The sequence below is a fragment of the Mobula hypostoma genome, chromosome 21 (genome assembly GCF_963921235.1).
Source record: "Mobula hypostoma chromosome 21, sMobHyp1.1, whole genome shotgun sequence".
Taxonomy (NCBI): domain Eukaryota; kingdom Metazoa; phylum Chordata; class Chondrichthyes; order Myliobatiformes; family Myliobatidae; genus Mobula; species Mobula hypostoma.
This window is the reverse complement of record NC_086117.1, coordinates 14,762,273-14,784,137: the sequence shown is the minus strand read 5'-3', so window position 1 is coordinate 14,784,137 and position 21,865 is coordinate 14,762,273. Positions and strand designations below refer to the sequence as shown.

Sequence of the window (21,865 nt, the reverse complement as noted above, 5' to 3'; positions counted from 1 at the left end):
AATACTTCTTTGCACCACTGATTGGGAAAGGTCCGACAACAAGAAAAGCTGATAGAATTGCCATCACTTTCCCAGTATAGGAGTTGATAGGAGTCACCAATAACCTTCTCAACCCACGATTCTCAGTCCTTATATATCAAAGTATTTCTGAAGTGTCTGACCTTTCAGATGCATCGTCCCTCCAATACAGGGGTTCCAAACTTTTTTATACCATGGATCCTTACCATTAACCAAGGGGTCCTCGGACCCCAGTTTGGGAACCCCTGGTCTAATAGTTTAACTACAGTTCTATAAATAACTAAAAGTGATTTGTGATACAACATAAATAATAGTATGCATATCAATTCAAAGGCAATAGTTGTGAGAGCATGTCTGGCTTGTTTGTTTTGATGGGCAACAGATTATGTAGCTGTTAAGTGATTTACACTGCATGTAGTAACAGTTTGTGATTAATAAACTTGAAACACAACCACAGTTTCAGAATTGCAAAAGCTTTAAATTGCTGAGAGAATCTGTTAATCCTAGGGCATGTGACCTTGTCCAATGCAGTAAACCAAGTTTCCACAAAAACATACCCAGGTAACATTGTAAAATTGAAACCAATATAATCCACAACTGATGGTTAAGCTTCAGAGACCAATTTACAGGTGGCTAATCAGGTATAAAGAGCATCTCAATGACATCACAGAGATAATTAGAAATATAATGTTATGACATGAATCAGCATGATATGTCTCCTTATGCTTGTTTAACACTTTTAATTCATTTCCCAGATATATCCAGAAAGACGGTTATTGTGTTCGTCTTGTAGACCGTATCAGGTACAGTATGTGATGGGTTCTGTACAAGATTTTAACCCAAAGCTCCTTCACTCTGTTACAGATGTGAAATGCAAAAAGCCGCATTTGCTAAGTGATCGATGTGTGCAATTTCCATTCCCAGAAACCTGAGTATCATCATCTCTTCCCGTTCTTTCAAGGAAAGTGTTGAAGGAATCTTAGTATTCTGACATTATCTAATTTGTTTGCCATTATTAATAAACAGATGAAAGTCAGATGTTTCATTCTGTAAATTGATCTCACTTTATTATATGAACAAATTTAACTCCAATTTTGGGATTGTGATGTCTAATTAGTATCAAACATGTTAACAAACTCTTTTCCATAATTTTTTATTATCTATCATATGTCAAAGCCAGAACTACTTTTATAATAGAATTGCCCTTGGACTTATTAATCATTATTGGGCATGTAATTTTAATAAAAATGCATTTGCTGCTAATATCACACAACTAGAATGTGGTCCCTAAAAATTATAACCAAAGGTACTCCGTCCTATTTGTGCACTGTCTTCTATATCCATTGCTATTTGCAGAAATTTCCTAGAAATTCTAGGAATATCTGAGACACAAGATATTTTGACAATTTTAAATGATCTTCTTTAACTTCGCAGTGCCATATTAAATCCCATTTACTCAGAGATTTTCTGTAGCTTGTTAACATCAGAAGCAGAATCAGGTTTATTGTCATTGATATACAGTATGTCATGAAATTTGTTGTTCTGTTGTAGCAGTACAGTGCAAGGCATAAAGGTAACTATAAATCACAGTAAAAATAAATAATGCTGAAGAGGGATAGCGAGGTAGTGTTCATGGGTTCAGGGACCGTTCCGAAGTCTGATGGCAGAAGGGAAGAAGCTGTTCCTAAATCGTTGAATGTGGGACATTCCAAACCAATTTAAATCATTTTTTACCATACACTTTTTCAGCAATAGATTAATTATTAGCATTAGCAATGCTTTGGTCAGTGGACAGTGAGCTGACAGGAATAATTCAGAAGCAATTTAGGGCTGAGTGGACTATTCTAGGTTAGGGGCTAAGCTCGGATATTTTACTTAATGTGAATTTCTGTGGATAACTCCCTTTTTGGGAATGACACCCACTGCCTTCACTACTTGGCATGTTCATCTGCATTGTGCCTTTCCTGCTCACAGATGGGAAATAGTGGTCCGATATACATGGAAGGTGTATAAAGTCACTGGAGCATTGTACATGGAACTGGGATTGTTAAGTGCCAGGTCGGCTTGGTAAAACTAAGATATGAGCTCATGTGATTGGCTCATTGCTCCAAGGATCAGGCGTTTCATCTGTTTTCCATGGGCCTGTTCAAAGGACACGCAGTTGAATTTTCTAATCTCACGCAGTCTTCACAAACTCCCCAGCTCTAAAGCATGACTGTAAGAATTCTTGTTAGATATTAGATTTTGAACTTAGGAACTTTGGAAATAAATGTACCTTGAACCTTGAATCTTCAAGACACGTCACAATCTTCATTCGCTCACCAACTTATCCCTCGTCCTGGCAACTGTTTGAAGGCAGACAGCTCATGCCCAAGTTGTCATACTTAACACTCGATAAGTTTTGGAGAATAGATCTATGGACAACCAATTTCTATCTCTGTAAGATTTTCTGCACCCACCTCTCTACTCTCAGCTCATCCTTGGTTTCATGCCTCTGAAGCCAAGATCTTCAGCTCACTCCAGGGCAGCAGTTCTCTTCCTCTGAAAAGCTGCTTATCACAAACTCGAGTGGATGTGACCTTGTTCTCACTAAGTTCAGTTGACCCATTACAACCAGGGTCTACTGACCCCTAACCACAACTCCTTGATAAGTACTGCCTTTATTTTAAAATTCTGATCCTTTCATACCATAGGAGTAGAATTAGGCCATTTGGCCCATCAAGTCTGCTTCACCATTCTATCATGGTTGATTTATTATCCCTTTCAACCCCATTCTCCTGCCTTTTCTCCCCATAAACTTTGGTGCCCTCACTGATCAAGAATCTATCAGTCTCTGCTTTAAATGTGCCCCATGACTTGGCCTCCACAGTCGAATGTGGCAAGGAATTCCACAGATTTGCCACCCTCTGGCTAGAGAGATTCCTGCCCATCTCTGTTCTAAAGAGTCATCCTTCTAATCCAGGAAGTCCCAACCTTTTAATGCCATGGATCTATACCATTAAGCAAGGGGCCCGGGGGCCCAATGTTGGGAACACCTGCTCTAATCTGTTCAGACAGAGCCTGTGCCCTCTGGTCACAGACTCTCCCACTATTGGAAAGATCTTCAACGTCCACTCCATCCAGGCCTTTCAATATTTATTGAGGTTTCATTGAGATACCCCACTCATTCTTCTTATGCTTCCATGTTTCCATAAATGTCTTTGCAGCTCAAAAATCATTGTAGTTCAAATTCAATTTATTATCAAAGTACTGCGTGTGCTATGTACTGGAATATGCACTGTATTGTATATACAACCTTGAGATTCATCTTCTTGCAGGCAGCCACAGAAAGATAAAGAAATACACTAGAACCCATGAAAAATACACACGTAGCAAAGGCAGAGTCCCTGAGAGCTGGTCTACAGGCTGTGGAGCTGTTCAGCATTGAGGCTAGTGAAGCCATCCATGCCGACCCAGGGGCCCCGACGGTCGTAGGGCAACAACTATTCCTGAACCTAAGACTTCTGTGTACCTCCAGCACAGAATTACTAATATTCTCCAATTTTCTTTAATTCCCCCAGTGGCAGCAGTGGCTACAGCAGGCAAATCTGTCTTTTTTTTATTCTCTCTTCCCTGTAAAGTAAAATCTACCTCAAGACCTAGCTGTAAGCCATCTGTCCACATATCTCCGTATGTGCCTCACTTTTGTTTGATAATGCCTGTGAAGTGCCCTGGGGCTTCGTGTGCTATTTAAATACAAATGATTGTCGTCATTAGTGATTAGTGGCATTCGGCACACTCAGTAGCATTTTAAAAGATGTTTTTCCTTTTTTTTTGTGTCTTCAGCTGTCTTCACTAACAAAGTCATTTTAGAATTCCGGCCCAGAACTGTGTTAGGAAGTCCTAAAAGATTGTGGCCATGTTACTTGATCTCAAACAGTCAATAAATTGTATTTTTTTTTATTCAGAGATACAGCAAGGAACAGGCTTTTCCGCAGCACTTCCCCCAGTTTAACCCCAGCCTAATCACAGGACAATTTACAATGACCATTAACCTACTAACTGGTATGTCTTTGGACTGTGGGAGGAAAACTGAGCACCCGGAGGAAACCCACGCGATAATGGGGAGAAAGTAAGAACTCCTTCCAGATGGCGCTGGAATTGAACTCTGAACACCGATGCCCTGAGACTCAATACCGTTGCACTAACCACTACGCTGGCATGGTGCCCCAATATCAAAAGGGGATGGGTCCCACTGGCAGCCGGTATCAGATTATCCACAAATGAGCAGAACAAAGGAGACACCACAGTGAACGAGGGGTGATTGATAAGTTTGTGGCCCTAAGGTAGAAGGAGATGAGTTATACAGCTCTCATTACATGCACATGCAGTTCAACTCTTTGAGTGGTTATGCAGAAAGATTGAAGTTAATAACTCATCAGGAGTGATTGATAAGTTCGTGGCCTAAGGTAGAAGGAGATGAGTTATTAACTTCAAACTTTCTGCATAATCAAAGAGTTGAACTGCATGTGCATGTAACGAGAGCCGTATAACTCAGCCCCTTCTACCTTAGGCCACAAACTTATCAATCACCCCTGCTGTGGACACTTTCTGGAGGTCCAAGATCCGTATGCTCCACGACCGCTGGACTAAGTGTGTAAGTGTAGGAGGCGACTATGTTGAAAAATAAATGTGCTAGCTTTTCTAAAATTGACTCCTTCTACCTTAGGCCACAAACCTATTAATCACCCCTCGTACAAAGAAATCCAAAGGTCCAGATATTCAGCAAAATTAAATTCAAGCTATTAACTTTTAAAATGTGATTACAGTAAAACAAATATCTCACAAGAAAATTTAAAACATTTTTATTGAAATTGGTATTCTGTTTTCGATCAACAAGGGGAGGCATTGCCTGAAACATTTATACATACACCTGTGTTATAGAATTCTCCACAAAATTGTTTAATCCGGGGGGAAAATAATCACTTTATTCTAAGTGACATTTACCAGACTTAGCAGATTTTGGCTACTTTTTATTCCCCCTTTACTGCTTTCTTGTTTTAGAGACCCAGATCTGACTCCAGACTTTGTGAAGCATTAGAACTTGTAATATTGTTCAGCACTAATTTAAGTCAATATTCTAAGCTGGGGATCAGGGTTGTCCATTGTCACATTCTCAGTTTTGTAAGGACAAAGTCACAAACTAGTGCTGAATAACTGCTTATGGTGTCAAATATATCCACTGTCTTGTTCATAGAGTTAAATCCATTGGCTTCAACCTGTCGAGAAACATGAATTATAATACTTCACTGGAAATTAGTAAAGCAAAGATTATTTAGTTACTTGAATTCCAACAAATGGATTAAAAAAACTTTTTAAGAATAGAAACTTTTATTACCATTGTATACCAAACTATATCAATGATTCTTACAAATGTGGATCTTTGTAACTTTACAAGAGAGAAAGATTAGTACTGGAAAATTGTTATCTACTCTGGGTATTCAATGTAAGTTTAAAATAAAAGAGGAATTTTGGCATGGATGAAGAAGAAAGCATTGATGCTGTTCATTGATTTTTTTTTCATTTCTGACATCAGAACAATTGTCTTTACTGAATTTACGCCAGATACTTTCATTTCCCGTATCATTCTGTCACATATTCTGAATAAATTACTAAATGCTCTCACTTGAGAGAGCATTTAAGGCTCATTCCTACCACTGATAGCTTTATATTGAGACATTTCAATCAACTGGCAGTAGGAAGCTTTAATCCTATTAATCTGATCCAGTTTCAAAGCCAAGAACCAGAGGAGAAAGGATAGTGTGGTCACCTTCTTTGGCCCATCAGTATTGTAAATCAAGGAGAGGACACAGAGGGCGACCCAAGTTATACCCATGCCTCTTTGCACAAGATTCTGACTGGAGGAAGGGATAAAATTGACACAGAGAGACTGCATCAAAATTCTTCACCCTGCCAGTTCAAAGTTAGTTTATTATGAAAGAAAGATTTGGTGCCTTAGCTCCACAGTTATATAATATTGTTTTTAGTTAATAAAAAGGAACTAAACCTGAAAATGTCCCAAATTGTTTTCCAAAGATATTTCTTTAAATTATTAAAATATTTAATTGGATAACAAAACTAAATTCATTATAGAATAGAAATTAAATAGCAATGATAAGAAAATTAAATAGAATTGATAAGAAACCAAAGCACAAATTTCCCTTTATTTTTATTATAAGATTTAAAGAAAGAGGTCTTTGACTTAACAACAATAAAGAGCAAACCATCTACCTTGGTGAGACCCAACACAGATTGGGGGACCACTTTGTTCAACACCTAAGCTCTGTCCTTCACCAAAGGCAGGCTCTCCCGGTGGCCACCCTTTCAATTCGTCTTCCCATTCCCACTCCAACATGTCTGTCCATAGCTTTACCTCATATTCCATCTGGGTAGCCTCCAACCTGATGGCATGAACACTGATTCCTCCAACTTCCAGTAATTTCTCCCCCTCTCTCTTTTTTCCACTCTCCATTTAGGTCACCCTCTCACTCTTTTTCTTCTCCTCACTTCCCCATCACCTGCCTCTGGTTCCCTTCTTCCTTTCCACTTTTCTATGGTCCACTATTCTTTCCAATTAGATTCCTTCTTCAGACCTCTACCTCTTCCACCTATCACCTGCCAGCTTGTACTCTTTCCTTTCCCCCCACTATGTATGTTAGTGCCTCAATCTGCATATAAAGTGTGCTCAGTCATCTGCCTGTGAGCTTGTGCGTGTGAATGCATGCATCCGTGCACCACAGACTGGTTTCCAATCATCTAGGAGCATTTTGTAACTGGGCCACTGTCTTTGCATGATCAAGACTGCAAGTTAGCTTGCATGCAAAGACTGTCACATCTTTCACCCTCCACTGCAGTGGAAGTAAGTCATTCTTAAATCCAAGGGATTGCCTAAGAGAGATGAAGAAGAATCCACAAAAATGCTGGGGGATCTCAGCAGGTCAGGCAGCATCTATGGAGAGGAATAAACAGTTGTTATTCTGGGCTGAGACCCTTTAAACAGTCCTGACGAAGGGTCTCGGCCCAAAATGACTGCTATTTATTCCTCTCCATAGATGCCGCCTGACCTGCTGAGTTTCCCCAGCATTTTTGTGTGTGTTACTCTGCATTTCCAGCATCTGCATAATCTCTCGTATTTAGGAGAAAGAATCCATCTATCTTCCACAGCCTCTAATAGTGAAAAAATTCTGTCATAAACAAATCTTATTTTTTTTAAAAATGAATCAGTGACAATTTTCTAATTAAATCTGTACCCCACCCTCCAACAGCTCTAGGTTCTTGGGTAAAAATGTTAACATACTTACCATAAGTGTGTACTCCCCAGGTATCAGAAGTCTATAATATTCTCCAAGGTTATTAGTTTGGAAAGGGATGAGATTCTTCCTGCCAAATACATTTACAATTGCTTTGGAAACAGGATTTCCGGCTTCATCAAAAACTCTGCCCTTTACTCCTGGAAGGTAAGAGTGAACAAAATTACTTTTTATATATTGCAACACCCTAATCATGCACCAGTAAAATTTGAATGCCATTGGGTAAACCACCAAAATGAGAGGTTTCTGCTTTCAGATTCTTACTGCATATTCTGAACCAAATCTTCCAAACTTATAAAAAAAAGATGATTATGGTACAAATAGAAGAACTGTTATTCTTTGCTGAAAGTCACCAATTCTCTATAACAGATTATCATTACTATGATGTCCAAATTCAGCAACATATTACAAATTTGGGTTGGTATTTTTATTCTCTAAATACTAGGACAGAGTCAAACAGCAGGGAAACAGAAGACCGTTCAGCCTAGCTCATCCATGCCAACCAGATTCCCCATCTAAGCTAGTCCCATTTGTCCGTGTTTGGCCCATATCTCTCTACCAGGGGTTCCCAACCTGGGATCTATGGGGCCTTTGCTGAACGATATTGATCCATGGCATAAATAAGGTTGGGAGCCTCAGCTCTAAGCCTTTCCTGTGTATGTGCACATCCAACTAAAAGCATTAACCTCTGTAAAATAGCCCTAATTCTTCAGGCCAATAATTTTTCCAAAGAAAATTTTTTGAACTGAAACATTAACTCTAATTTTATTTTCTCCACAGATATTTCCTGAGATCCAAAGTATTTCCATAATTTCTGTTTCTATTTTAGATTTCCAGCTTTTAACATTGTTTGGTTATTTAATTCCAATAACAGCAACACACATTATGATTATGAGGACACGCAGTCCCCTTTTATTGTCATTTAGTAATGCATGCATTAAGAAATGATAAAAATGTTTTACACACACACAAAATGCTGGAGGAACTCAGCAGGTCAGACAGCATCTATGGAGAGGAATAAACTGTTGACGTTTCGGGCCGAGACCTTCGCCAGGACTGGGAAGGAAGGGGCAAGGAGTCAGAACAAGAAGGTGTGGGGAGGGGAGGAGTGCAAGCCGGATAGGTGAAGCCAGGTGAGGTGGAAGGTGGTTGGGTGGAGAAGGGAGCGAGGGGAATGAAGTGAGAAGCTGGGAGTTGATAGGTGGAAGAGGTAAAGAGCTGAAGAAGGAATCTGATACAAGAGGACAGTGGACCAGGAGAGAAAGGGAAGGAGGAGGGGCAGCAGAAGGAAGTGAGGAGAAGAGGAAAGGTTACAGGGGAGCCAGAATGAGGAACGGAAAAAGAGAGAAAGTAGAAATCAAAGTTCATGCTGTCCATTTGGAGGCTACCCAGACAGAATTCATAAATTTATGAGCCTACCAATTATTTCAGCAATTTGATCTAATGAAAGATGTCACACCTTGAGAGTTCCTTCAAACTAAAACATTCGGTACTGACCAAGGAGACATGATGTCAGAATTTATGCAACCCACCAATCAATCCCCAGATCTCTCTGTGTTTATTTCTTCTGCACGCTATTTAATTATGTTAGCTGGATTGTTGTATCATTGTCATAAACTTTCTGCTAGGCAACTGGGAGGTCTTGTGTTTTGATCATAGTCCCTAATTTATTGTTACACCAACAATTAACCATCACCAGTTAAAGACTGTTCAATGGGCAGATGCAGTCAAGTTACATTCTGATGCATTAAACTCCACAGTAGTTCCTCCGAGCGACATCTTGCAGAGCGGAAACCATTTGAAAACTACAAGTCTCGTCAGAAGTGAGTCACTGTTTGAGCCAATGAAACAAAAGGATGTGTAAGCTGAGCGGTCATTGTTGGAGTGGGGCATTGTTAGAGTGATCCGGCTTTGGCTCAACAGGCTTGGGTGAGAACAAGCTTGCACAAGCACAGATGCAGGCTTTAAGTAAGTTTCCAATATGTTTTCTTTTCTGTAAGTACTTAGCCAGTGAGCTGAGAATGGGTCCAAAGTTAGTGGTATGTTCCTTGTGTGGGATCTGGGAACATTGGGAGACCTCCAGTCTCCCTGATAACTACATCAGCAGGAAGTGCACCAAGCTGCAGCTCCTTAGAGACCGTGTGAACGAACTGGAGTTGTAGCTCGATGACCTCTTGATACAGGAGAATGAGGAGGTGATAGGTAGGAGCTACAGGGAGGTAGCCGTCCCTAAGTTGCAGGAGGAGGTAGCTGGGTGACTGTCAGGAGAGGAAAAGGGAATAGGCAGCCAGTGCTAAGTACCCCTGTGGCCGTTCCCCTCAATAATAAGTATACTACTTTGAATACTGTTGGGGGGTGGGGGGGGGGAAGCAGCTTACCAGGGAGACACCGCAGCAATCAGGTCTCTGACAGTGAATATGGCTCTGTGGCTCAGAAAGGAAGGGAAGAGCAGGCAAGTTGTAGTGATGGGGAGTCTTTGGTTAGTGGAACAGAAAAGAGATTCTGCGGACAAAAACAAGATTCAGGATTGTTTGTGGCCTCCTGGGTGCCAGAGTCAGGAACATCTCGGATCGAGTCCACGGCATTCTTAAGTGGGAGGATGAGCAGTAGAGGTTGCGGTCCACAACAGTACCAATGACATGGGCAGGATGGGCAACAAGATCCTGCAAAGTGAGCTCAGAGAGTTCAATACTAAGTTAAAGGGCAGGACCCCCAGGACCGCTCCCCATGCCACATGCTAGTGAGGACTGAAATAGTGAAGATCATATAGTTTAACAAGAAGCTAAATTGTGGGCTAAACTATTATTTAAAGATAATAGGAAAACATCCTACAGGATTATGTGACTGTGGTGGTCCAGAGACAGTCCAGCATGTTTTGCTGAGCTGTAATCGATACAAAATTGAAAGAAGCATATTGTTCAAGAGGCTATCTGGCTTAAATTTATTTTGGTTTTCTACTAAATCTTTGTTTGGCCATCAAGAGAATCAACATCTGATTGAAGAGTCTATTATTCAGTTTACACATGAGACTAGGTTGCATTGGAGAATTTGAGTTCCTTGAAGTTCTATAATCAATTATACATCCTGCAGAGGGCTGTGATACGCCTAGATGCATCTAAACAGGAAGAAGAAGAAGAAGAAGAAGAAGAAGAAGAAGAAGAAGAAGAGGAAGAAGAAGAAGAAGAGGAAGAGGAAGAAGAAGAAGAAGAGGAAGAGGAAGAAGAAGAAGAAGAAGAAGAAGAAGAAGAAGAAGAAGAAGAAGAAGAAGAAGAAGAAGAAGAAGAAGAAGAAGAAGAAGAAGAAGAAGAAGAAGAAGAAGAAGAAGAAGAAGAAGAAGAAGAAGAAGAAGAAGAAGAAGAAGAAGAAGAAGAAGAAGAAGAAGAAGAAGAAGAAGAAGAAGAAGAAGAAGAAGAAGAAGAAGAAGAAGAAGCTGCTGCTGCTGCTGCTGCTAAGGAGTTGGTGCAGGAGGGAGGACTTCAGATTTTCAGATCATTGGGCTCTCTTGCAGGGAAGGTGGGACCTGTACATAAGAGACGGTTTGCACCTGCACGGTTGGGGTGGGATGTTAAACTAGAGTTACAAGGGGATGGGGACCAGAGTGCAAGAACGGATAGTGGAGCGGTTGTGGAGAAAGGTGTTCTTAAGACTACATACAAGGTCAGGGATCAAAAGGATCAGTTTGGTGGGACTAATGTCTCAAGTTGCGTATATTTCAATGCAAAGACTATTGTAGGAAGGCAGATGAGCTTAGGGCTTGGATCAACACCCGCAATTATGACATTGTAGCCGTTAATGCGATTTTGTTGCAGGAGGGGCAGGACTGGCAGCCCAGTGTTCCAGAGTTCTGTTGCTTTAGATGTGATAGAGTGAGATTGATTAGGGGGGAGGGTGGCATTACGAGCCAGGGAAAATGTCACTGCAGTGTGCAGTCAGGACAGTCTTGGAGAGCTCGTCTAGTGAGACCTTATGGGTAGAACTGAGGAACAAGAAAGGTATGACCACATTAATAGGATTATATTATAGGCCACCCAACAGTCTGCAGGATTTAGAGGGGCCAATTTGTACAGAGGTCACAGACTGTTGCAAGAAACATAAGGTTGTAATAGTACGTGATTTTAACTTTACACATATTGACTGGGACTCCCATACTGGAAAAGGACTAGATGGGAAAGAATTTGCCAAATGTGTTCAGGAAAGTTTCCTTAATCAGTACGTAGAAGTCCCAACTAGAGAGAGTGCGATACTTGATCTCCTATTAGACAATGAGACAGGGCAGGTGACAAAAATTTGTGTAGGGGTACACGTTGCATCTGGTGATCATAATACCATTAGTTTCAAGGTAGTTATGGAAAAGGATAGGTCTGGTCCACAGATTGAGATTCTAAATTGGAATAAAAGCCTATTTTGATGGTATCAGAAAGGATCTTGCAAGTGTGGATCTGAACGAGTTGTTTTCCAGCAAAGGCGTACTTGGTAAGTGGGTTGCCTTCAAAAGTGAAAATTTGAGAGTATGGAGTTTGTATGTTCCTGTCAGAATGGATAACAGAATAAGGGAATCTTGGTTTTTGAAAGCTACTGAGGCCCTGGTTAAGAAAAAGAAGGAGCTGCTTAGTAGATATAGGCAGGTAGGAACAAATGAGATACTTGAGCACTAAGAGAAATGCAAGAGAACACTAAGTGGAACATCTTCTGGTCAAGATGGCGCCTGTGTACAACGCTCCTTCGGTCAACAACTTCTGGGTAGATCATGAAACCTTATATTTCACTTCTTTTATATCTTTTACGTTTGCTTTTTGTCATGAATGTGATTCTGGAATTGTTGGAGCTTATGATTTGCAGTTTGGCAATCGTTTGGGTATTTCAGAGCTCTGCAGTCTCCGAGGGTATTCCAGGAGGCAGGGGCAGCGTGCAGGAACCTTGAGGTGAGAAGGTTGATGTTCAACCTTCGTTCAATGGAGCTGATGTTCAACTCCATTTCACTGATTAAAGCTTCCGTTGTTCACCGATTAAAGCAACGAGGGTGATTGAAGCATCAGCTGTCTGCCTTTTTATCGCCAGTGAAATCACTCTACTATGGAGAGGGGAGACTGCCTTTTTATCATTGGTGAGATTGCTCTGCTACAGCGAGGGAGAATGTTGTCCAGCTTTTCTGCATTTTGGATGTGGACTTGGACTGTGAACTTTTTTTTTGGGTCTTTTTTTTCGTATTCTGTGTTTTTCGCCCAATCTTTCTTGATTTTTTTGTGTGCGGGGAGGGGGAATTGGGGGTCGATGTGCCTGTTCCATTTTTGTTCATTTTTCTGTACGGGGAAGAGGGATTTAAGGGGTTGATGATCGTGCTGCCATTCTTTTCTATCTTGGTTTCATTGCTATCTGGAGAAGAAAAAATTCAGAGATATACAGTATACTTTGAAAATAAATGAACCCCTTGATCTTTGACCTTTGAGAAGGAAATCCACAGCCATCTGTCACAATGAATTTCACTGGATCACCAGCCTCCTGCTAAAGCAGTTCCTCCTCATCTCTGTTCCAAAGGGGCATCCTTGTATTCTAAAGCTGTGCCCTCTGGTCCTAAACTCCCCCACTACAAGAAATGTCCTCTCCATGTCCACCCTCTCTAGGCCTTTCAATATTCAATAGGTTTCAGAGCAAAGCTGAGTGATTTTTTAACTAACATAGCATTAGTGGGAGGCCAAGTGATAAACCCCTCTACAGCTTCATGAGATGCTTTACTGTACTAATGGTGCCATTGTAATTGAAGTTGTTCCTTTGCATTTTCATCCAAGTTCACCTGCCAGCAGATTGGCCACAATTTCACACTCATTATTATCCCTGAACAGAAAAAAAAACAGGAGAATTTTCCCATTGGGAGACATTAACAAAAGCCTTTTTTTTTTCAATCACCTACTCCCTCTCTCCTCCCCATCCTTTGAGAATTGTAACAATCTGAATGAACATGTACCTAGATGGGCTTGCCTGACAAAGACGATGAGTGCGACTTTGTTCTGTTCCCAGAAGCGAGGCAGTTGTGAAGCTGGTGGATACTTGCAACATGATACTTCAATTGTCACCTCAAAGCACTGGCCCCACACATAATTGTAGTCTTGCATTCCACCTAGTGATAAATATTGAAAACTATCAGCCCGGCATATCTGAAGTCAGCACAAATAAATCTTCACACACTCATTGCTTTGAACTGTAATCTTATTAAAATCAGGTAGTAGCTTATGAGATGCGATCTGCAGCCAGGTAAGTGAATATTGAAAAATCAGGGAGTTGGCGAGCTCAGAGATTGAACCTATTTTGTAATACTTTTTCACAGTGCCACTGAAATTGGGAATCACCTTTATCTCTCTTTAGACTGAACCAATGCGTCAGGTACAATTGTGCGATCTTGAACTTCTCAGCTCTCTGAGAACCAGCTCTTTGTGGTCCACGCTCATTACTGCCGTGCTCTTTTGTGAAAGACTGCAGTTGGCGGCAATCACTTCCCTGTTTAATGGATTGTTTTGATGGCATTGTGCACTGGCTCCCTAAATTGTCCAAAAGTTGAGGCCTGATGGCCTACACAATCAGTCTGTGAGTCTAGGGAGTCCACTGGAAGCAGGAGGCCCAGGGGTGTCTTGTCTTGGGTTTGGAGGGCTGTCAGTGTATGAGTGGGGAAAGGGACCTGTTTTTACTGTTGTTGATATGTTGCTGTTGTCCTACCAAGCATTGTGGGCATGCTAAGTTGGTGCTGGAATGTGTGGTGACACTCGCTGGCTGCCCCCAGCACATCCTTAGGTTGCACAGGCAACACACATCAAAGTTGCTGGTGAATGCAGCAGGCCAGGCAGCATCTCTAGGAAGAGGTACAGTCGACGTTTCAGGCCGAGCCCCTTCGTCAGTTTGAACAGTTTTAGTGCAAACTCAATTTGGAATTCATAAATGCCAGAGCAGACCATCTTCCTGAAAAAAACTCAAATGACCTAATGAGGATCCATGAGAATCCAGTCATTTTAGGATCAAGGATCAAAAGTCAAGGGTCAAACATAAAGGATCAGCTTTATTCTCCAAATACAAATTATGGTTACCACAAATAATAAACACAAGAGCTTCTGCAAATACTGGAAATCCAGAGCAACACACACAAAAAGCTGGAGGAACACAGCAGGTCAGGCAGCATTCATGGAAAGGAATAAACAGCTGACACATTTTGGGCCAAGACCCTTCTTCAGGACTGGAAAGGAAAGGAGAAGATGCTAGAATAAAAAGTGGGGGAGGGAAAGGAGGACTTGCTAGAAGGTGATAGGTGAAGTCAGGTGGGTGAGTGGGAAAGGTAAAGGGGCTGAAGATGAAGGACCATAGGACAGAGAAAAAGAGGAGGGAGGAGGGACATCAGGGGGAGTTTTAGGCAGGTGAGGTGAAGGGGTGAGAAGGCAAATTGGGGAACAGAAGAAGAGGAAAGGGGTGCGGAAAAATTACAGGAAGGAGAACTAGATATTCATGCCATCAGGTTAGAGGCTACCTAGGCAGAATATTTGTTGCTCCTCCACTCTGAGAGGGGCGTCATGACAACAGAGGAGGCTTTGGACAGACAGCTTGAGTGCAACTGGGGATAGGGATTAAAATAGTTGGCCGCTGGGAAATTCTGATTTTGGTGGATGGACTGAAGGTGCACGACAAAGCAGTCCTCCATTTTATGTTGGGCCTCACCAGTGTGGAGGAGACCGCGCCTGGAGCACCAGACACAATAGACAACCCCAACAGATTTGCAGGTGAGGTGTTGCCTCACCCTGGAAGGACTGTTTGGGGTCCTGAATGGATATAAGGGAGCAGGAGTAGTACTTTTGTCACTTGTAGGGATAGCTGCCAGGTGGGCGATTAGCGGGGATCAGACGAATCAACAAGGGAATCACAGAGCAAAAGGTCCCTGTGGAAAGTGGAGAGTTGGGGTGGTGGGGAGGGAGGTAAAGATGCGTTTGATGGTGGGAACCCATTGAAGATGGCAGGAGTTGTGGAGAATGATGTGCTGGATGTGGAGGCCCATGGGGTGGTAGGTGAAGACAGGAGGAACTCTGTCCCTGTTAAGGCGGTGGGAAGATGGAGTAAGTGTGGTTGTCCAGGAAATGGAGGGGATGCTGGTGAGGAAGGTGGAGGAAGGGAATCCCCGTTCTTTGAAAAAGGAGGACATCTCTGATGTCCTGGAAAAGAAAGCCTCATCCTGGGAACAGATGAGGCAGAGATGAAGAAACTGAGAAAAGGGAATAGCATTTTTACAGGAGACATGGTGGGAAGAGGCATCGTCAAGATAGTGTGGGAATCAGTAGGTAGAATCATGGGAATTGATTGATATTGGCTTTCTAAATCTCTCGATTCCTTAACCCTATCATTCAGAAGTATGATACAAGAGATGTGCTAATTCATCATACTGACAAAACTGTAAAATTTTAAAATGTCATGACTGAAAATCTTCAAGAACTTGTAATAAACAGATGTGTTCCACAACGGTGGCTATGATCAGGTGTTCTACATAAATTACAAACGTTTGTACGTAGTGTCTGTGCAAAGTGAGAGTGGGCTCACTTTCATAAACTTTAGTTCTGAGGATTATTTGTTTGATTTGTTTGAAATTGTTTGCACAATTTGTTCTTTTTTTTCTCAAATCGGGTGTTTGATGGTCTTTTTAATGGGTTCTAATGGGTTTCATTGTTTTTGTGGGTGCCTGTAAGAAGACGAACTTCAAGGTTATATATAATATACATACTTTGATAATAAATGTACTTTGAACTTTGAATAACTTGCCTGCGATGCTGTACCACTTGGCTCCATTTGTTACTCCGTCCATGAAATGCATCTTACATAGATTTCCTTTATACATCGTATAGTGGTTGAAGGAATATACTTTGGCCAAGTACTTAAACACATCATCATCAGGACTTCGAGTGTAGCTATTGTTACCTGTGAAGAATAATGAAAAGGAATATTTCATATTAGTTACTGGTCTTATGGACGTGACTATTTGTCCCACTCCTTTCAGGGAAGAGATTATGCCGCACCCTTGCCGGGACAACTAGAGTTACTTTCTCCAAGCCATTAACACCTCCACCCATTAACCTGCCCCACCAACCCCCACCACCACTACCTGTACATCACCTAGCATCACTTTATGTGCATACAATCAGTGTATGTATGTAACAGTAACAGTTACATTGTGGTTTTTTAGGATTGCTTTTATGGTTATATTTATTGTGTTTAATTGTGTTCTTTATGTTTATTCTGTTTTTTTTATGCTGCATCGTATCTGGAGTAACAATCATTTTGTTCTCCTTTACACTCGTGTACTGAAGAATGACAATAATCTTGAATTTTGAAGTTTTTGTCATAGAGAAAATTAAACTTTCTGAGAATAGAAGCAGATTGGATTTTGGCAAGAGAACAAGAGACATGCACTTTCACCCAAAGTAAATAACACTGCAGCACAGTCAAATTTGACTCAGCTGAACAAAAGGGCTTCACTGATAAAACAATAAACACAAGAGATTCTGCAGACGCTGGAAATCTCGAGCAACACACATACACACTGCTGCAGGAGTTCTGCAAGTCAGCCAGCATCTATAGGGGGCACTAAACAACTAATGTTTTGGGTCAAGACCTTTCAATGGGACCGGTCCAGACTGTTTATTCCTCTCCATAAATGCTGCCTGACCTGCTGAGTTCCTCCAGCATTTTGTGGGTGGTACACTGACAAAATCACACCAGTGTAGGACCAGCCGGTCAGTTTATTTACACCAGATAGTATTTATCAAAGAAAATGTATGGACCAGAAATAGACCATTCAGCCCATTTTATCAGTGTTGGCCATAATTATCATCTGGAACGTGATAATTGCTACATTATGAGAGCGTGATGTAAATCTCCAAAGGTTACAACATCCAATCAATAAATATGCTTGACCATTGGATGGAGGACAAATCGGGTTCCATTTCTCAATAAGGAAGTAATTTATCAACATTCCATTCAATGCTCACATTTCATAACGAGCCTTTATTTACAGATAGACTAAAATAATTCCTATCTATAATTACTGGGTCACCATTGTAAATGCAGCAGCAAATTTGCACATAGCAGTGTGCCTCAGGCATGGAGGTGTGCGAACAAATAATTATAATGAGTAATGAATAAATATTAGTACATGTAACGGACTCGACCGTCTTCCTTGGATCTTCCGAAGAAGAAGAGGCGGCCGAGGTATATTGTCTCATCCAAAATAAATAACCCCTGCAGCAGTACTGGCTCAGTCAGACTGTGTGCATTGTGTACTCCAGAATGCTTCTCAAACACAAAGAGACAACTCTCTGCTCCTTCTCAAGGATGTGAGGGATATTTGATGAATGAGTGGCAGTCCCTCAGGGTTGGAGATGGTCTTTGTCTACTAAAGCTAAGAGTGGAAAATGCATGTACAACATTTCTTTTAACATGAAGTGTCCTTTGCACATGGCTACAACAACAGCCTTGAGGTCTTTATCCCCATGGCAATGAATTCCAAGACAATGGAGATGCACAGACTGTAACCACGCAAAGACATTCTTCTCACATACACACGTACTTCTGCCTACACCCTCTTTGAGCCTTCTGCTCCCTCAACTCCACCTCCTACATTCCCTTCCTTGCCCTCTATCCACTTGCCTCAGCCTCCTCCCTTTGTTTTCTCCTCTCTTTCACAACACATGTCAAGCTGGTAGGCATGAAGTTTATTACCACAAATGCGTAAACCACAGACCCTGTGGCTTGTCTATTTACCGATCAGACTCTCTTGTGACAGGGACAGAGGGATTCACGTTGCAGATCGGGGCATGGAGTTCAGGTGAGTAAATTGGTTTGAGGTGCAAATCAGCCAGATTCTTTCGAATTTCAAGGTTGTATAAAGTATACATACTTTGATAATAAATGTACTTTGAACTTTGAGTGTATGCCCTCAGGTTTCTGTACTTCCTCCCTGGTGGTAGTAATGAGAAGAGGGCATGTTCTCAATAATGAGGATTCTTAATAATGGATGCTGTCTTTTTGAAGCATCACCTTTCAATGACGTCCTTGATGCTGGGGAGGCTAGTGCCCATGATGGAGCTGGCTGCGTCTACAAACCTCTGCAGCTTTTTCTGATCATAAGATACAGGAGCAGAATTAGGCCATTTGGCCCATCGAGTCTGCCCCACCATTTCATCATGGCTGACTCAATTTTCCTCTCAGTTCCAACAAATTCCACAGATTCACCACTCTCTGGCTAAAGAAGCTCCTCCTCATCTCCATTCTAAAAGGACGCCCCTCTATTCTGAGGCTGTGTCCTATAGTCTTCAACTCCTCCACCACAGAAAACATCCTCTGCACATCAACTCTATCAAGGCCTTTTACCATTCAATAGGTTTCAATGAGGTCACCCCACATTCTTCTGAATTTTAGGTAGTACAGCCCCAGAACTACCAAATGCTCTTCATATGACAAGCCATTCAATCCTGGAATCATTTTCGTGAACCTCCTTTGAACCATCTCCAGTTTCAGTACATCCTTTCTAAGATAAGGGGCCCAAAACTGCTGAAGTGAGGCCTCACCAGTGTTTTAAAAAGTCTCAATATTACATCCCTGCTTTTATATTCCAGTCCTCTTCAAAGAATTCCAACAGATTTGTCAGGCAAAACTTTCCCTTGAGGAAACCATGCTGACTACAGCCTATTTTATCATGTGCCTCCAAATACCCTGAAACGGTATCTTTAACAATTGACCCCAACATCTTCCCAACCACTGAGGTCAGACCAACTGTCCTATAGTATCCTTCTGCCTCTTCCCCTTCTTGAAGAGTGGAGTGACATTTACAATTTTCCAGTTTTCCAGGACCATTCCAGAATCTAGTGATTTTTGAAAGATCATTACTAATGCCTCCAAATCTTTTCAGCCACTTCTTTCAGACCCTGGGGTGTACACCATCTGGTCCAGGTGACCCATCTACCTTCAGTTCTTTCAGTTTCCCAAGGACCTTCTCTCTAGCAATGGTAACTTCACACACTTCATTACCCCTGACACCTGAAACTTCCTCCATACTGCTAGTGTCTTCCACAGTGAAGACTGATGCAAAATACTTGTTCAGTTCATCCGTCATTTCCTTGTCCCCCATTACTACCTCTCCAGCATCTTTTTTCCAGCGGTCCGATATCCACCCTCACCTCTCTTTTACACTTAATGTATCTGAAGAAACTTTTGGTATCCTCTTTAACATTACTGGCTAGCTTACTTTCATATTCCATCTGTACCTTCTTGATGACTTTTTTAGCTGCCTTCTGTTGGTTTTTAAAATCTTCCCAATTCTCAAACTTTCCACTAATTTTTGCTCTATTATATGCCCTCTCTTGGGCTTTTATGTTGGCTTTGACTTCTCGTGTGAAGGCGTGGATGTGCCATCTTGCTTTTAAAATATCCTGTGTATTGGAGTCTCTTCACACAACCTGTCAGAATGCTCTCTGTGGTATATCTGAAGAAATTTGTTAGATTCTTTGGTGACATACCAAATCTCCTCAGTATAGCCACTGGTGTGCTTTCTTTTTGACTGCATCAACATGTTGGGCCTCGGATAGATCCTCTGAGGTGTTGATGCCCAGGAACTTAAAGCTGTTCACTCTTTTCATGGATGACTTCTCAATTAGGACTGGTGTGTGTGTGTGTGTTCCCTCAACTTCCCCTTCCTGAAGTCCACAATCAATTCCTTGGTCTTACTGACATTAAGTGCCAGGTGGTTGATGCGACACCACTCAGCTAGCTGATCTATCTCACTCCTGTATGCCTCCTCATCACCATAAAAGACTGTGTCATTGGTGAATTTATAGATGGCCTTTGAACTCTGCCTAGCCACACAGCCATGGGTGTAAAGAGAGTAGAGCAGTGGGCTTGAGGTGTGCCTGTGTTTATTGTCAGTGAAGAAGAGATGTAAATTTCTGATCCACTCTGACTGTCATTTCCTGATGAGGAAGTCAAGAATCCAGATTCAGAGTTAGGTACGTAGTTCCAGGTTTTGAAACTTGTGGATTACCTGCAGCATTATGAGCATCGTTGCTTTTTAACTCTAAAACATAAAACTAATTGAAAGCAAAAAGACAGGAGCCCAGGAGAACTTGTCCTAGCTTTGTTTTCACTTCAAGCAAGGCAAAGGACATGCTGGCGTAATGTTAAATGCCATTCACGTACTATTACAATTAACCTGTAACAAATTAAACAAAGAATGCTTAATCAAACAATATATTTACAATATTACTCAAATAGTACCGAAATATTAAATACACAACACTCCTCCCCGCTCAGCTGTAAACTTGAACTCAACATAGAATACATCTCAATATATGTATATTTTTTCTCACTCTTTATGAGTGGTGTGTCTGTGTATTTTCCCTCAATCTCAGGTCCTCTACCAGAGGCTGGGGAGCTTGAGCGTTTGGCACAATATCCCTGCAGTTCCTAGTAGCGCACTCTCCTGGGCGGAGAGCTCAGGTGTTCTTCCCAGGATTTGTTGAAGCCATTCTCCAAGTCTAGGAGTCACAGCTCCAAGTGCTTCTTTTGCCACTGGGATTACTCTGGCTTTAACCTTCCGCATCCTTTCTATCTGCTCTTTCAAACCCTGGTATTTCTCCAGCTTCTCATATTCCTTCTTCCTGATGTTGCTGTCATTCGGGATTGCCACATCTATTACTATTGCTTTCTTCTGTACCCCGTCCAATATTACTATGTCCGGTTGGTTGGCCAGTACCTGCTTATCAGTCTGCATTCAGAAGTCCCACAGGATCTTAGCTCTGACATTCTCTGCCACCTTCTTGGGTGTTTCCCACTTGTATTTGGGAGCGTCCAGTCCAAACTCAGCGTAGATGTTCCTGTACACGGTTCCCGTAACTTGGTTGTGCCGTTCAGTGTATGCTAATTCCTGCCTGCACCTTGCACCCTGATACTATGTGCTGGATGGTTTCAGAGGATTCCTTGCACAGTCTGCATCTCGGGTCTTGTCTGGTGTGGTAGTCCCCTGCTTCTACTGCTCTTGTGCTCAGCGTCTGTTCTTGTGCAGCCATGAGCAGTGCCTCTGTGCTGTCCCTCCGCCCTGCCATTTCCAGCCACTTCTTATGTCAGCCACCTCTGATATCTGGCGATGGTGCATCCCGTGCAGTGGCTTGTCCTGCCATGGCCTCTGGTCCTCTGACTCTGCTTCACCCACTTCCACTTCCATGTCCCCTGCCTGCTGTCTGAGGTATTCTCCTCGCAGGTCACCCTTAGGGGCCATCTTACTGACAGACTCATGAATGTTTCACATTTGTTCCAGGACTGTGGCTTTGACATTTCCAAGTCCCTGTCCTCCTTTATTTCGGCAGGTGCACAGTTGCTCGACATTGGATTTTAGATGGAATTCTCCATGTATTGTTAGTAGCTTCCAGATCTTTGTGGACCATTTTAATTAATTTGTCATTCACTACTGGTGTAAGCCTTATTTC

The 21,865-nt window shown here is 41.8% G+C and overlaps 2 protein-coding genes across 2 annotated transcripts in view; one reads left to right on the top strand and one right to left on the bottom strand.

The window, feature by feature from the left end:
- Positions 1–1,074, top strand: part of spaca9 (sperm acrosome associated 9) — a 44,192-nt gene extending 43,118 nt beyond the window's left edge. Inside the window, exon 5 of the mRNA XM_063073106.1 lies at positions 883–1,074. Within this exon, the coding sequence (XP_062929176.1) occupies positions 883–916 (34 nt within the window). The 3' untranslated portion in view covers positions 917–1,074. The remainder of the gene's footprint in view (positions 1–882) is intronic.
- A 3,568-nt stretch (positions 1,075–4,642) lies between these two features.
- LOC134359612 (carboxypeptidase M-like) overlaps positions 4,643–21,865 on the bottom strand; it is a 34,284-nt gene continuing 17,061 nt past the window's right edge. Inside the window, exons 5-8 of the mRNA XM_063073104.1 lie at positions 16,152–16,307; positions 13,330–13,482; positions 7,359–7,507; positions 4,643–5,276 (exon numbers count right to left, since the gene is read on the bottom strand). Coding sequence (XP_062929174.1) covers positions 5,166–5,276; positions 7,359–7,507; positions 13,330–13,482; positions 16,152–16,307 — 569 coding nt within the window. The 3' untranslated portion in view covers positions 4,643–5,165. The remainder of the gene's footprint in view (positions 5,277–7,358; positions 7,508–13,329; positions 13,483–16,151; positions 16,308–21,865) is intronic.